The sequence below is a fragment of the Sinohyriopsis cumingii genome, chromosome 4, assembly GCF_028554795.1.
Source record: "Sinohyriopsis cumingii isolate HCF-2022 chromosome 4, ASM2855479v2, whole genome shotgun sequence".
NCBI classification, from domain to species: Eukaryota; Metazoa; Mollusca; class Bivalvia; order Unionida; family Unionidae; genus Sinohyriopsis; species Sinohyriopsis cumingii.
This window is the reverse complement of record NC_142964.1, coordinates 58,142,596-58,158,472: the sequence shown is the minus strand read 5'-3', so window position 1 is coordinate 58,158,472 and position 15,877 is coordinate 58,142,596. Positions and strand designations below refer to the sequence as shown.

Below are 15,877 nucleotides of genomic sequence, written 5' to 3'. Positions count from 1 at the left end.
TATTGTTCTTGTGCACAAACCATGTCTGGAGTAACGAAAACCCTATAAATGTTGTAGTCAATGCTCCAAGGTCAGGGTCACTGTGATTGAAAAGGATAAATGGTTTCTACACAATGCACTAAGTTCTCCACATTCTTCAGTTACCAAACTGGATGGCTTGCATATGCAACAGGAAAGAAACTTGTCGATTTCAGGGTAAAAAGGTCAAAGGTCAATGTCACTGTTACTGCAAATAAAAATGGCTGCAACACAATAACTTGAGTTCCCCATCATCTATGGTTACCAACTTTGTGGATAGCATCCACTACAGGTAAGGAAGAACCTTACTGATTACTTGGTCAAAAAGTCAAAGGTCAATGTCACTATGACTCAAAGAAGACAAATGGTTCCTGCACCATATTATTTCTACATCACAGAACCTGGATCCAACTTTGTGGATGCCTTAAACTTGTTTTATTTTTTTAGTTAAAAGGTTAATTGTCAAGGATTCTATGAATTAAAAAAGTAAATTTGTTCTGCACACAAACTTCAGTAATCTACATAAAATTATATGATACATGGGGTAGGCATTAAAAGTGATGTGTATGGTACTTTTGTTATACATTCTAATGTAAAATAACACTGCAACCGTAGGAAGAACAAAGACATCATTTCAATGAACATATCCTGGATTCTACCAATCATGGACAAGGATACAAAAGAAAAAGTGTTTCTTTGATATCAACTTGAGTCAAATTTAAGATTTTAATAGAGAATTAAACAATCATTTACATATTAAACTGTAATTGTGTTAAATTTAAAAAATACCCAACCATGATCATTTAACCCTTATATTTCCAATTTTCCTTCTTTCTGTTGTCAAACCACAAGATACAATCAACAAATTGTGTACATTTTATGTAGCAGGTACTTTCTTTCATAAGCCTCTTTGAGTGGTGCCAAAATACCTAGCCCCATCTTTGCTAGCCAAGTGTGTTCAGTTCAATCCACCTCGGTCATTGCTCAAACTAAGTTGATTTTGGATTATTTTTTTTTAAACATAGCTTTAACAATTTTTCAGTCATATCACTATGGTGTCTGCAGTGTGACAGTTTATAGTGATGTCTAGCACTTGGGCATCATGCCGCAGACATGTAGCATGATGTCCCACCAGTCAAATTATCCTGACACCAGGCCGACCAGTCCTAACACTAACCTCTTAATGCTGAGCGCCAAGCAAGACAGCTGTAAGTACCATTTTTATAAGTCTTTGGTACGACTCGACTGGGGATCGAACCCACAACCTCCCGCATCTGAGACAGATGCTCTAACCACAAGGCCACTGGAGCGGTCTCAAACTAAGTTTATCAATGACCCCTGGCTACTGAAGCTGACCTAGTCCATATAGAATCACAACACAAGAGCTGATGAGGGTCACAAAGAATTTTTTTACCAAATATACATGCTTAGTATTAACTGCTTGTTTTCTACATATTTCAATAATTTATTTCTATTTTTAGTTAAATTCACTGCTGTTGCATCATGTGACCATAAACCTGAGTAACAAACTGCTGAACATGCAAAGCCTGTCATATGCTTTGTTTGGTTACAGAGCTGAGTGTTAGAGAACAGGATGGACTGTGTGATTACAGCATTTGAACTCCATATTGGAGATTTCATCCGGGACTGCAAACCATGATCTAAAGTCACAGGGGGAGAGGAGTGGAGATGTGTTGATATGAACAAAGCCTGCTATATTCTTTGTTTACCTAGAAAGTAGAGTGTGAAAAGACAATAAGGACTGTACAGTTACAGTATTTTACCTCCTGATCTGAGGTTTCGTCTGGGATTGCAAACTTTGATATGAAGTGAGGGGGTTTGGAGCGATGTATAAGCAGTTGAAACAAACAAAGCTTGACTAAAAGTACACTGGAAATTGATTGGGAACCAAAAGTTATCCCTAGAAATTACCTCTGTGTAGAATACATGTTCATTCAAAACCAATCACATGGTAAATAATGCAGTCCATTCATAAACACTGAAATTATTTTAGAATAGGAGTGTGTGTATGTGTATGTGTGTGATTTGGATTATTAACATAGCTTTAAGAACTTTTAAGTCACATCGATACGATGTCTGTAGCATGACAGTTTATAGTGATGTCTAGCACTGGGGCATCATGCTGCAGACATGTAGAATGATGTCTCACCCAGTCAAATTATCCTGACACCAGGACAACCAGTCCTAACACTAATCTCTTAATGCTGAGCACCTTGTGAGGCAGCTGCTAGTACCATTTTTATAAGTCTTTGGTATGACTCGGCTGGGGTTCAAACCCGCAACCTCCTGCATCCAATGAATTTAAAATAGGAATTGCAAAAACCACAAGTCTCCTGCACCAGTAAACTGTCCAAGCCAACAACCACCTCTAACCTAGTTGGGCACAATTGGGATTCAATAGCTATGTCAACACTGCTATTCCTCTGATCTCTGATGTTAGACCAACCAATAGTATTTATCTGCATCTCAACAGGATACAGATGATAACTGGGAGCTCAATACCCAGTGTATGTCAGTTCAGGTACCATATGTACTTGCTTATAAATCAAGTCAAAATGCAAACAGCAAAGATCCTGATCTGCCATAGCATAATGTGCCTGCAGATCAGGGTCTGTGTTGTTTGTTCTACTTATTACTCCTAACAAACTGCACAAATCCAGATCTGCCAGCACATTGTGCAATGGTAGATCTGGGTCTGTGCAGTTTGTAAGGAGTAATCAGCAGAACAAACAACAGAGACCAGCTGAATTCAACTTATAAGGAAGTATATACAGTAACCCACAATAGTCACTAACACTGAAGAACAATACTATGCATTTTCAACTAAGTCTAGACCAAAACAGCACACAAACATGTATTAAAAAATCATATGTTTCATCAAATTTTACTGATATTTGCTTATTAAGCCAAAGTAAGGAAATATCACTTATCATTAGACCAATTTCTGAGTCGTAATAAAACTATGAATACTGTCATATCTTTACAAGTCTATATCACAATAATCTTCTACAACTTTAATCTATTGAATGGAAACAGTTATATATCAAATTTAATTTCCATCATTCACAGGTTTCATGTATTCGATGATGATTAATATTTCACAATGAAAATTATTTGCTTCCCCACCCCAAAAAAACAAATTTAACAACTGTAACTGATCCAAAAGTACATGAGAACAACAAGCAGACATTAAAACAAAAATTCTTCCAAGTGTTTCAATCATTAATTAAAAACCCCTCTATAGGAAGGTTTCATCTCATTTGACACTCAGACTGTCCTGCAGTTCAATTTAGATTCAATCTATTTTTCTACAGCCATCATCCACCAAAGAAGTCTCTGCACCAGGACTTATATGATTTTCCTAAAGAGGAAACAATGAACATTATTTCTGTGCATAAAACACACTCTGATCATGGCTGAACAGTTTTGAGATGATCTATTGCCCTGGAACCTTCCCGTGGAATTAGTCCTAATTCCTGCAGGCAAACTGATGCCGCTTGCATCTTAGCAGTTTTCTTGTTGTTACAACCAGCTGGTGCTTGAAATTCTTGTCCATTCACTCGAACCTGGAAAAGAAATATCAGGAACAGATTTCAGAGAGCGGAAATGTACCATATATACTCACTTAAAAGTAAAGTCCAACTGCCAACAACATAGACCTGGACTGATCATTACATAATGCACCAGCAGATCAAGATCTTTTTCTTTGTTCTGTAACAAACTGCACAGACCCAGTTATGAGAACATACATCTGTGCATTTGCGTGTGTGTGTGATTTAGATTTTTAACATATCTTTAAAACTTTTAGTCATATTGCTATGATGTCTGCAGTGTGGAAGTTTGTAGTAATGTCTAGCACTGGGGCATCAGGCCACAGACATGTCCCACCCAGCCACATTATCCTGACACCAGGCTAACCAGTCCTAACACTAACCTCTTAATGCTGAGAGCCAAGTGAGACAACTGTTAGTACCATTTTTATTAGTTTTTGGTATGACTCAGCCAGGGTTCACACCTGCGACCTCCCTCATCTGAGACAGATGCTCCATCACTTATGTTACCAGAGCAGTCCTGTGCCTTTGCAGTTGGACTTGACTTTAAGTATATCTTTGAATGCAGCATGATGCTCAAATAAAAACTTTTTAATTTTAAACAAACAAAGCCAATACTGAAAAGTTATGCATTTTGTGGTTGCCTGAAACTATCAACTATAAGATCCAATGAAAAATTATCTGCATGCCAAATGAAGAGTACCCACTTCTCAACCCTGATTCACAGCTACAGGTGTGCACCCATAAAATGAAAGGCCAGATTTCAACATAACATTAGTCAAGCTACAACTACAGCATCAAAATAATCATGATCAAGAGTATCTTTGACCTTTCAAACCCAATATCTAAAAGCTTCTATCTCTGACCTTCTGACCCCAAATATCAAATAAGCTTATATCTTTGACCTTCTGACCCCAATATCAATAAGCTTCTATGTTTGATCTTCTGACCCCAATATCAATAAGCTTATACCGTTGACCTTCTGACCCCAATATCAGCAGGCTTATAGCTTTGACTTTCTGACCTCAATTTCAACAGGATTCTATCTCTGACCTTATGATCCCAATATCAATAAGCTTATATATTTGACTTTCTGAATCCAATATCAATAGGCTTCTATCTTTGACCTTCTGACCTCAATATCAACAGGCTTCTATCTCTGACCTTATGACCCCAATATCAATAGGCTTCCATCTTATTCCAAGTGCAAGACAGCCATGAGAGTTTAGTCCATCCATAAAATTATTATGCAGAAACCATAAGTCTTCTTCCAGTCACAGTGACTTAGAACTCTGACGCATCGACCCCAAAAGCAAGAGACTTCTTCATCCTGCCAACCCCTAGAGAGGTACAAGTGTAATTGTTGCTAATACAAGTGGCAGAAAAGTGTAATTTGAGCTTAAAATGTGTAATCTATATAATACATGCCATAATTACAAGAACTAAGAAAAATGTACATTTATTTTTGCAACTAGCTCAAACCTGCAGCTGTTAAACCTCTTGTCATAATTGGAAAAATCCATGTTAGTTAGCATCAGAATACAAAACAAAACTCAGACATGATTTTAGTATTCCACAAAAAAAGCTGTAACTTTGAAAGTTGGGTTTGGGTGTCTTCCCCCAACGGGGTCTCGAGGGGCAGCACTCCTGATCCGAGTTTCCAGCGGGCAGAAGGCCCCCGGCCAAAATTGCATTTTACAATCATAAAAACTGCTCCTAGTGCAATGTATGATCATAATATATAACAAAATAATCATCTGAAAAACTAACAAACTTACCAAAAGTTTCAACTTGACTTGTATAATTTCACAATATTTATTGTCACGTGAATTTGTTCTCCAATACTACTGATGCTTATGTTCATTCATGTGCATGTCAGTTTTCACATCGTAATCAAGTCACAAAATATTCTCAATTTTTGCAGCAAATAGATTATACTTCTCTCTTTTCATAACAAATCTGTAAAATAAACACCCAAGTATATCAACTATATACAAATAATCCTATACATTCACTGGTCTTTTTCTCCAATGGGCACAGCCTGTTGATATTCCAGTCGAGCTCTTTGGCAAAGATTTGTTTAGCCTTCCTTTTTGGGCTCAATGTGCAATAGTTTCTTTTCCTTCTCATTGACAGCCTTTTTCCTTTCAAGCTGGTGCTTGTATTGGCGATATGCAGTGTGCATATTCTGACTGAGAGCTACATCTGTTCACTCATGCAGTCCTCTAGCGTTCAGTTTTCTTATAAACTGACCAACTAAATTTCCGTCGACTTTTCGCTCCAGCCATTCCCATTTCCATGTTTTTTAAACCTTTATCTAAACTTCTCGTGTCATGGTCTCTCTCAACAACTTGGGATGCCATTTTTTGCAAACATACTACTTCTTTCCATTGCCATCAGTTTCCATTACACGAAGATTCACTGGATAAATTTAAACTTTTGACCAATCAGAATACTCTTTAAGAGAATCATGTGCTAACTAATATATGGAATGAATACTTTACAAGGGTCATTACAGAATGGGACTGAACAGACCATTTTTTAAAACCCAATCGGAGATGATAAAGAAAACCAAATGGACTATATCAAGAAAAATCGGAATTAAGTCAGGAGAAAAGTGGAAATCTGCTTTAAAATGGAGAAAAATCCGGTTTGAAAACTTACTGTCAGGGTCTGATGTTCCAACCAATGGATGATCATAATAAATATAATATAATGGATGGACAAAATCATAACATAATACACTCTGACTTATGCTTGGTATATAAAAACAAAACAATGCTTACCTTGAATAAGAAAGACTTTTTATGGTCAGGTCCAGTCTCTTGTACTACCTCAAACTGAGGCTGTCCCCACTTTCTCTTATTACAGAACTCCACAAGAGCTGACACAGGATGCTTGCCTAGAAAAGGAATCAATATTTGGTAATTTAGAACTCTCTTGATCGATCAATCAAGCCAATGTGGGTTACATCATTTCATTAAGAGCAAGTCCATGTATGGTTACTGTATGGGGATCCCACCAGTTTCCAAATTATGACAGAAGGTCCACATACTTAGGAGTTTTTTCAATTTTATGAAACACAACTCCCACCCTCCATGCCCTGCCCTCTCTTAACTGATCAAAGTTCATAGAAATCATCTACAAACCACCCCAATCATATCCTAAAGACTGCACTTCTACCTTAACAGAATGAAATTGTGCAGCAATACATATGTCTGCACATAATAACACAATGCATGCACAGATGGGCTGGATCACATAATTCATACCTTTTCTTGAAAAGGCAGCAGGGAGAAAGATTCAGTGTGACCTAATAGCTGATAGTGCACACAAAGGATTGGAGGGTTTATAGCTTTGCAAACTGGCATAGTTAATTTTATCATGTTCACAAGTAAGGAATGTGTCATTGTCCCAATGGACCAGCTGAAAATGGGTATCACAAAAAAGGTATTGGATTAAAGATTACTTTCAAACCTGCACTTGAAAATTTGTAGTGTTTTTACATTATCATTCTGTTTATCTATATATAAATGCAATTTCTAATGGGAGTCAGAAAGATGTCACAAAGTTGTGTCTTTGCACCATGTGAACAGACTAACATTAGCAACAAGATCTGTCAACTTCATCCAACAGCACTCATAGCTAAAGGTAGGCAACGAAAATTTAGATTCTCAATTATCTAAGTCTTTTAATAATTTTGTAACCCACCTGACAAATCCTTAACTCTTGGACCGGGAGGTGGTTTTTTGGGACCTTCTTCTGAAGACTTCAACCCTGAAAAATAACAAACATGAATAAACCAAAAGTTTCAAAAAGTAAGGTCTTAATTGTTTTTAATAACTTTTTTCAGCACTTTTGGATCCAACACAAATTTTATACTGTTAAGAGAAGATCTCTCTTACATATCTGGGGCACCTCCTCGAAATGCAGTTTGTTCTCCCATGTTATTCGCTATTCCTTGGCCTAAGGGAACAAATGTACCATCTGAGCCAAGGGAACAAATGTACCTTGACAAATTGACATCTGAGCCAAGGGAACAAATGTACCATGACACAATGACATCTGAGCCAAGGGAACAAATGTACCATGACATATTGACATCTGAGCTAAGGGCATGACACATTGACATCTGAGCTAAGGAAACAAATGTACCATGACACAATGACATCTGAGCCAAGGGAACAAATATACCATGACATATTGACATCTGAGCTAAGAGAACAAATGTACCATGACACACTGACATCTGAGCTAAGGGAACAAATGTACCATGACACACTGACATCTGAGCCAAGAGAACAAATGTACCATGACACAATGACATCTCAGGCAAGGGAACAAATGTACCATGATGTCTAAGCCAAGAGAACAAATCTACCATGACACATTGACATTTGAGCCAAGGGAACAAATGTAACATGACACATTGACATCTGTTCACTAGAACATAATTTAACATCCCGAGTCAAACTGAATGTGTGCCTACCTGCCCAGATGAATGATTATTCTAATGATCCAAAACTTTCACCAGCAGGTTATAAAAAAGTCAAGCTCTTTATGTCAAAGGGGTGAAAAAAAGTGTAAATTAACCATGCTTTATGTCAAGAAATTATTAACAGTGAAGAGGATAACGATGTACAAGAAAAGCTTTAACCAAAAACCTTACTGTAGCTATTTGATGCTAATAAAAAAAGTGACTGTTACGTCTCTATTTCCACTACTTTGACAATTAAAACATACCCCACAATAACAAATGAAGAGAATAATAACTTTAAACTGTCTAATTGGAGATTAAGAGATTATCTCTGCAAAAATTCTACAACTTCCAAATCAAAACTATGTTGGTAAAAGTGGTTGTAATGTTAAAAGTGATAATATTGGTTGTAATGTTCCATGGAAGCAATGACTCAGCTGGACGTGTGTGTTGATGTATCATCTATGACAGGAAAAATCTTGAATATAAAACTTAATCATTAATGACGACAATGCCATCACCACAACAAGAAAGTGAGACCTATGTCTTCTGATTAGGAATGTGTAGGTATGTACAAGAATTTTTCAACCTGAGCTCTCTGTGTATAAATCTCATATGAACACATTACCAATGCCAAAGGTTGTTTAGCTTTATGTGTATAAATATGATATAAATACACCAACAATGGCGAAGGCTATATTCTGCTTGAGATGTAAGAAAGGAAATAAATTAAAAAAATCAACAACTCAATTCTTTGGTTCCAACCTTTTCTGTCTACTTTGAAGTCCAGAATTAATGGTTCTTTAGTTCCTTCATTATTCTTGCCAAGTCCTTCACCCTGCTTCCATCCCATCTTCTGGAGTAGATACATCCCAATACCCCCTTGGAGAGGGGCAGCATTGGTGAATTGGTCCTGAAAACATGCTATCATTAACTTCATTGTTTTCATGACAAGAAAGCAACTGTGACTATGTCAATAAATATTAATTAACTTAAAGGCCTTAAATTAAAAACATAAGTCATAACAAACAAGGATATTTTTTCCAAAAAGCAATGGAAAGAAGTGCTCAAAGGATCTTTTCATAAAAAAGTTTATATGGTATCAACATCCCTGGTAACTGCCGCAAACTTTTCAAGGATCTCCCAGATTTTTAAAAGGAATGTACTCTTAAGGAAGTTCATCTTTCTGCCCATGTAACTCAGTTCAAAACACCTTCAATATGTACAAGAAGGCCATTTTGAGCACACAGTCAAAATCACAATGTGTGACCGTGACCCCAAAGTCCAAAGGTTGAGCAAGCATGTTGCAGATCTAATTTATTCCAAGAAAGAATGAAAAGCATCAAGCAGTTTATGATATATAATCAACCAAAAAATCTTTTACCCAAACCTTAGTTCGATGGCCGATCTTGACATTAAATGAAAATCCCTCCACAAAAGTAGTCAAAGTGTGTGCTCCACAAATTAAGTTATTATACAAGAATTATTTTTTGTCTCCATCACTGACCATAGCCATTTCAAGCAAAATTCAATTTATTACCCAATGTGTAAGTCATCCACCAAAATTGGTAAAGGTACGTGGTCAAAACAGAACGTTTTGTCCAGAAATAATTTCCCACTCAGTAACCGTGACCTTCACCTTTGCTATTTTACTTCAAAATCGAGTCCTCTTCCTGACCTCAAATGCAAAACCATACAAAATATTTGATCCTTGTCTGAAATGTATAATATTATTGTGAGAAAACTAGTTTCTTCTTTTAGTCACACTATGCTCCTTTGACCTTTTGATCCTAAAATCAAAATGTTTCATCCAAGTTACCCCATGTACAAGCCATCAACAAAGCTTGATCCAGGTATCTGATGCAAAACTAATGTTTTATTGTGCAGAAACAATTTTTCTTCTTCTGCCACAATGACCTTGACTTTGATGCTTTCATCGCCAAGTTGATAGATTTCTTTGTTTATCCAAACTGCAAGCCATTCACAAACTTTGGTTTAAATCTGCAACACTTAACTAATGTTATGTGCAAACATCATTATCCTTAAGTCACAGCAACCTTGAATGTTGACCCCAAACTCAGTAGGCTTCATCTGTACCCTAAGTGCAAGCCATCTTAAGATGGTGGAGAAATTGTTTGTTGTGTGGAAATTAAATTTTAACCGGAATACAAATGGATAGACAGACAAGAGTATAACACAGTGTCTGCCTTATGGCCAACATTTAATAAAATCTAATGAAGGGTTTAGAAAATATATGAAACAACTTTAACCAAAGCCATTGTACAAAGTTTCTCTGACTGACCTGGATCACATTGGTCAAAGAGGAAAGTAAGCACGTCAAAAAATGAATTGTCTTAGCTTCATAATCATTCACACCAGCTACGATGAATTCTATCAAGAAGTTTAAGAAACTAAACAACCAAAGAACTTTATCCAAAACCTAATCCAACTGCTGACACATCAGAGGAAAAGTGCTCTGTCACACTTTCACACTAAAGTGGGCTCAACAATGAAAGCACAAGTTAAGTTCATAAACAGCAGTGCATGAAGAGAAAAAAAGCTAATATCAACCTTTGGAGTTTAAGAACTAAATTCTATTAAAAAAATGATTCAACATTTTAAGTTCACAACTCAATTAACTGCCTTTGTAGGGGTCAAACAAACCATGTTCCAGCTGAAAACTTAAACATAAATTACTAAGCAAAGTTTTCAGTTTGAAATACTTCAAGTTTTCTGGGTATAATATTAAATATAGTAAGTCTCTGAGTGAAAACCCCATGATGATATGATCATTCACTCAGAAGTAGTGATAACAAGATTTTCAAGATGGCTGCAAGGGTGGCCATATTGGATTTCAGATTGGCACCATTTTCATTTAGGACCAGCAAGACATGCTAAGTCATAAGGCAGACCTTTAGTGAAAACCTCATGCTCATATCACCATCCATTCAGAAGGAGGTGCGATAATATTTTTAAGACTGCCACAGAGGTGGCCATATTCAAAGTGTGAGCAGCACCATTTCATCCAAAGCCAACTAGACCATGGGATGAATGTGAGGGCAAAGTTTCATGGCAATCCTCCGAGTAGTTTAGGAGAAGCAGCGATAATAAATTTGTGCTAATGGACATACAGATGATGGACAACAGACCATCCCATGAGCTCTTCTGGTCTATGACAAGTAAAGCTAAAAACCTTAAATTTTTACCCAAGATGTATAAAACTATCTTTTTCAAGACTAAGGAGGTTGAAAAAAATAAAAACTTTCAAATAATTTTTCAGACAAGCATCTAAGTGAATGAATCAGAGCAAATTTATTCATGATAGACATTTTATCATGGAAAACCGGTTGTATCCCATTTAAAAAATATAAAAAAATAAAGGAAAAATGGTGAGTTATTTGCTCATGTAAATATATGCTTGCTTTCCCTTCATCTCAAAACTCACCTTCCTTTTATTCCACACCTTTTGAAATAGCATAAGCAAACTGATCGGTCAACAAGTATATCTTCTTTTGATGAGCACATTAAGTATATAACAATAAAATTTACAAAATTTAATGGAAATCCATTAAAAATCAAAGAAACTAGTTGCATTCACAATATTCTTTCACCCACTACATCAGGCTCCAAGCAAAACTGGGCAAAAACTCGAACAGAAAATGCAGAAGCAGTGATTTGTCAAAATGTGCATCTTTAGACGTTCATAACATTTCAAGAGTTTCTGGGCAATCAAATAAAACATGCGAGACTAGTTACAATCAGAACAAAGTCAAAAAGGGCCACAACTCTCTTGAAAAAATTGTGTGAATACAGTTGCATGGCAGGCCATCAAAAACTTCAGGACTAGCTGCATCAATGAGATTATGCAATAAACTGCATATAGTTAGAAGGCAAAAAGACAATTAGCAGAAGTCCTTCAAAGGGACTGATGCTCTACTTTCTGAAAAGAATTTTCAGGAATTCAAGATATGATCATTTCTTCTTTTAAACTCTGATATCCATGAGCAATAAGATTTTCAAAATTAGCTGCTGTGGTGGCCATATTGGACACAAGATTGGCACCAATATTCATTGAAGACAAACAAGACTCCAGTATAAGACTTTTGGTGAAAATCCCATCCCAATCTGACCAGCCATTTTAGATGGATTAGCAATAACAAGATTATCCAGAAGGCCATCATGGCAGCCATATTTGAACATATTTTGATACAAGATTTAAGACTGTACTTAGGACCAAGTAGTGGTGAAAACCGTAGGTCAATACAACTATCAATTCTGGATGAAACGTGCTTTCATAGTGGGCACATTGGGTTTAATATTGGCACCATTTACATTTAGAACCAACTAGATATCATAGGAAATCCTTTCTTTGTGAAAATCCCATGTCAATATGACCATCCATACGGATGTATTGATGGAAAGACTTTCAAGATGGCCATCATGGTGGCCATTTTGGATGTCAGATTGGCATCATTTTGGATGTCAGATTTGATGTCATTCTGGATGTCAGATTGGCATCATTTTGGATGTCAGAATGGATGTAATTTTGGATGTCAGATTGGCATCATTTTGGATGTCAGATTGGATGTCAGACTGGCATAATTTTGGATGTCAGACTGGATGTCAGATTGGCATAATTTTGGATGTCAGATTGGATGTCATTTTGGATGACAGATTGGATGTAATTTTGAATGTCAGATTGGCATCATTCTGGATGTCAGATTGGATGTAATTTTGGATGTCAGATTATATGTCAATTTGGATATCAGATTGGATGTCATTTTGGATGTCAGATTATATGACATTTTGGATGTCAGATTGGATGTATTTTTGGATGTCAGATTGGCATCATTTTGGCTGTCAGATTGGATGTAATTTTGGATGTCAGATTATATGTCATTTTGGATGTCAGATTGGCATCATTTTGGATGTCATATGTCAGATTGGCATCATTCTGGATGTCAGATTGTTGTCATTTTCATTCAAGACCAACTAGACATCACAAGAAGTCTTTAAGTGTAAACCAAAGGCTCATATAACCAGCCATTCAGTAGTAGTGATAACATGATGTTCAAGATGGCTGCTGTTGTCACCATATTGAATATACAAGTGTCACAATTTGCACTGAGGACAATTAGACCTTAAGATAAATGTGAATGCAAAGTTTCAGGACAATCATCAAAGTAAGTAGGAGGAATGCTAATGGACAGATGGGTAATGGACAGATGGGCAATGGACAACAGGCTATTTCACAAGTTCTTCTGTGACCAGTTGAGCTAAAGATGGATGAAATTATGACCACAATGTCTTGCCTTGAATGCTGACCCTCTACAATACTACAACATATCAGTTTAACCATGTATTTAAGAAATAATTTCCCCCATAGAAATAGAGGATATTTGCTTGAAACGAGTGATTAATGAATATATTTCAGTGAGTGGGTTAAAACTTCGTATTTTCATCCACAAGATGAAATATATCCATTATTCACTCGTAACAAGAAAATTTTCTTCTATTTTATGGTCAAATGTATTGGATAGCAAGATGTACTGTATAACAGACTGAAGTAGCAGGTTTCTTATTGGATCCAATGCAATGTCTGCAGTTTACTGTTTATATTCTGCCTGTGTTTTGTGATTAATCACAAATAAACAATAACAATTAAGTTAGTCTCCTTCCCATTCAAAGTAAAATAGCACATAAAGAAAAAATAATGTGTGCCTTGTTGGATTTGAACTTGAGCCATCATTTATCGGGAGGCAGCCATCTTTACCATTCAGCCACAAAAGTATCTAAGAACAACTTCGAATTTCATGGTTATCTTGTTATCAACACGGCAGTGAAATTATTTATCATATTTCACCCAAGTCAATTACTGCAATTATTTTACATGGAAAATCCAGTAATTCACAGCCTAGCATAAAATAAAGAAAAATACTGTGATTTTACTATTTTTGTTGGGTACCAATTTATATGGTTTCCTTGGGTGCTACAAATATGAATTAAAAATGCCTAATTGACAATTTTCTAGTGTGGGAACAATAGTACCCAACCCCATGTATTAAAAATGCCTAATGAACAATTATTCTACTGTGGGATCAACAGTATCCATCTCAAAACCATGAATTAAGAAAGTATAATGAACATTTATTCCACTGTGGGATAACACTACCCATCTCTAAACCATGAATTAGAAAAGCCTAATGAACATTTATTCCACTGTGGGATAATACTACCCATCTCTAAACCATGAATTAAGAATGTCTAATGAACATTTATTCTACTGAAAGGAACAATAATACCCAACCCTAAATAATGAAGTACATGTATGATGTGTGTGTGCATGTGTGTGTGTGATTTGGATTTTTAACATAGCTTTAACAATTTTTCAGTCATATCACTAAAATGTCTGCAGTGTGACAGATTAAAGTGATGTCGAGCACTGGGGCATCATGCCACAGACATGTAGCATGATGTCTCACCCTGTCAAATTATCCTGACACCAGGCCAACCCGTTCTAACATTAACCTCTAAATGCTAAGCGCCAAGCGAGGCAGCTGTTAGTACCATTTTTGTAAGTCTTTGGTATGACTTGGCCGGGGATCAAACCCAAGACCTCCTGCATTCAAGACGGACGCTCTAACCACTAGGCCACAGGAGCCGTCTATGAAGTACATGAAAAAGGACTGAAAACATTTATTCTATTGTGGGATCAATTGTACCCATCCTAAAACATCAATTAAAATGACCTAATGAACATTTATTCTACTGTGGGATCAACAGTACCCATCCCTAAACCTGTGAATCTAAGTAAATGGCTAAACACCTAAAAATGTGACTTTGGCAAAATAATGAAAATAAAAATTGACGCCCACAAAAATATATTTTTTGTTACAGAAAATCAGAAAGGGTGCAAGGCAGCCTCACTCGTCACTGAGATATACTTATGACATATAGCTTAGGTTTTATTATTCTGCAACTTCTGGTGTCCCTTTTTCTAATAAAAAAAGATATCATTTTTTTCTGAAAAAGAATGTGTTAAGTCACTTATACTTACCACTCTGATTTCTGACTAATCAGTCATCGGCAATGACTTTATAATGTGTTCTTAGTAGCCATCTTATTACCACGGCTACGCTTGCTTGGATCATGGAAGAAAAATCTCAGAACCTGCAACAATGTTCCATAGTTCTCTCCCTTTAGAGCACTCTTCTTTGATGCAGACAACAACAGTCCCTACTAGTAAGAGACTGGGTCTACACCAAATGCAGTGCTCAAAGGGAAATTCACAGTTCCCATCTGAGTAAAAAATGAGAAGTTGGTGATTCAAGAAGGATGAAATAATGTTGCAGGCTGAAAACTGGAAGAAAATAACAGGTATGTGATGCACATTGAGAATTTTTAACAACTCAAAAATCTTTGTACAAAAGCATATAAACATTTGGTGAAAGTAGCATAAAAACATTTAGCGAAAGTCAGAAAACAATTTCTTAGTACTGTATCAATGCAGTTTTTATGAAAATATGTATACAAAACAATCAACTTGAATGTAATCAAATGGAGATTGTTCAGAATATTTAAAATGAAAACTAGCTAGTAAAACCAAAAGTAAAAATATTTGCATAAGTAATCTTTTTACACAAAACTCATCAGGTGAATAATTGACATTAACTGTGCAAAACATACTTGTTACATTTTCCTTTGATAAAGATTTTTTTTTTGCATTTGGCAGTGATTAGCATAATGCTAAACATGATTTTTAAAACAAAATTTTCAAATTAAAAGGGAGTAAAAAACTGTAATTTTAGAA

At 36.1% G+C, this 15,877-nt stretch overlaps 1 protein-coding gene across 4 annotated transcripts in view; it reads right to left on the bottom strand.

Annotated features, from left to right (window-relative positions):
- Window positions 1-725: 725 nt before the first annotated feature.
- The window catches only part of LOC149801222 (uncharacterized), a 64,852-nt gene continuing 49,700 nt past the window's right edge, over window positions 726-15,877 (bottom strand). For 3 of the 4 annotated variants that reach the window (XM_089955286.1, XM_089955287.1, XM_089955288.1), the window contains 4 exons: window positions 8,833-8,980; window positions 7,302-7,367; window positions 6,377-6,492; window positions 726-3,605 (listed from right to left, as the gene is read on the bottom strand). In XM_089955286.1, the coding sequence (XP_089811412.1) occupies window positions 3,450-3,605; window positions 6,377-6,492; window positions 7,302-7,367; window positions 8,833-8,980 (486 nt within the window). In that variant the 3' untranslated portion in view covers window positions 726-3,449. Of the gene's footprint in view, window positions 3,606-6,376; window positions 6,493-7,301; window positions 7,368-8,832; window positions 8,981-15,124; window positions 15,238-15,877 lie in introns of those variants that run through there. The other variant, XM_089955289.1, reaches the window with a different exon arrangement.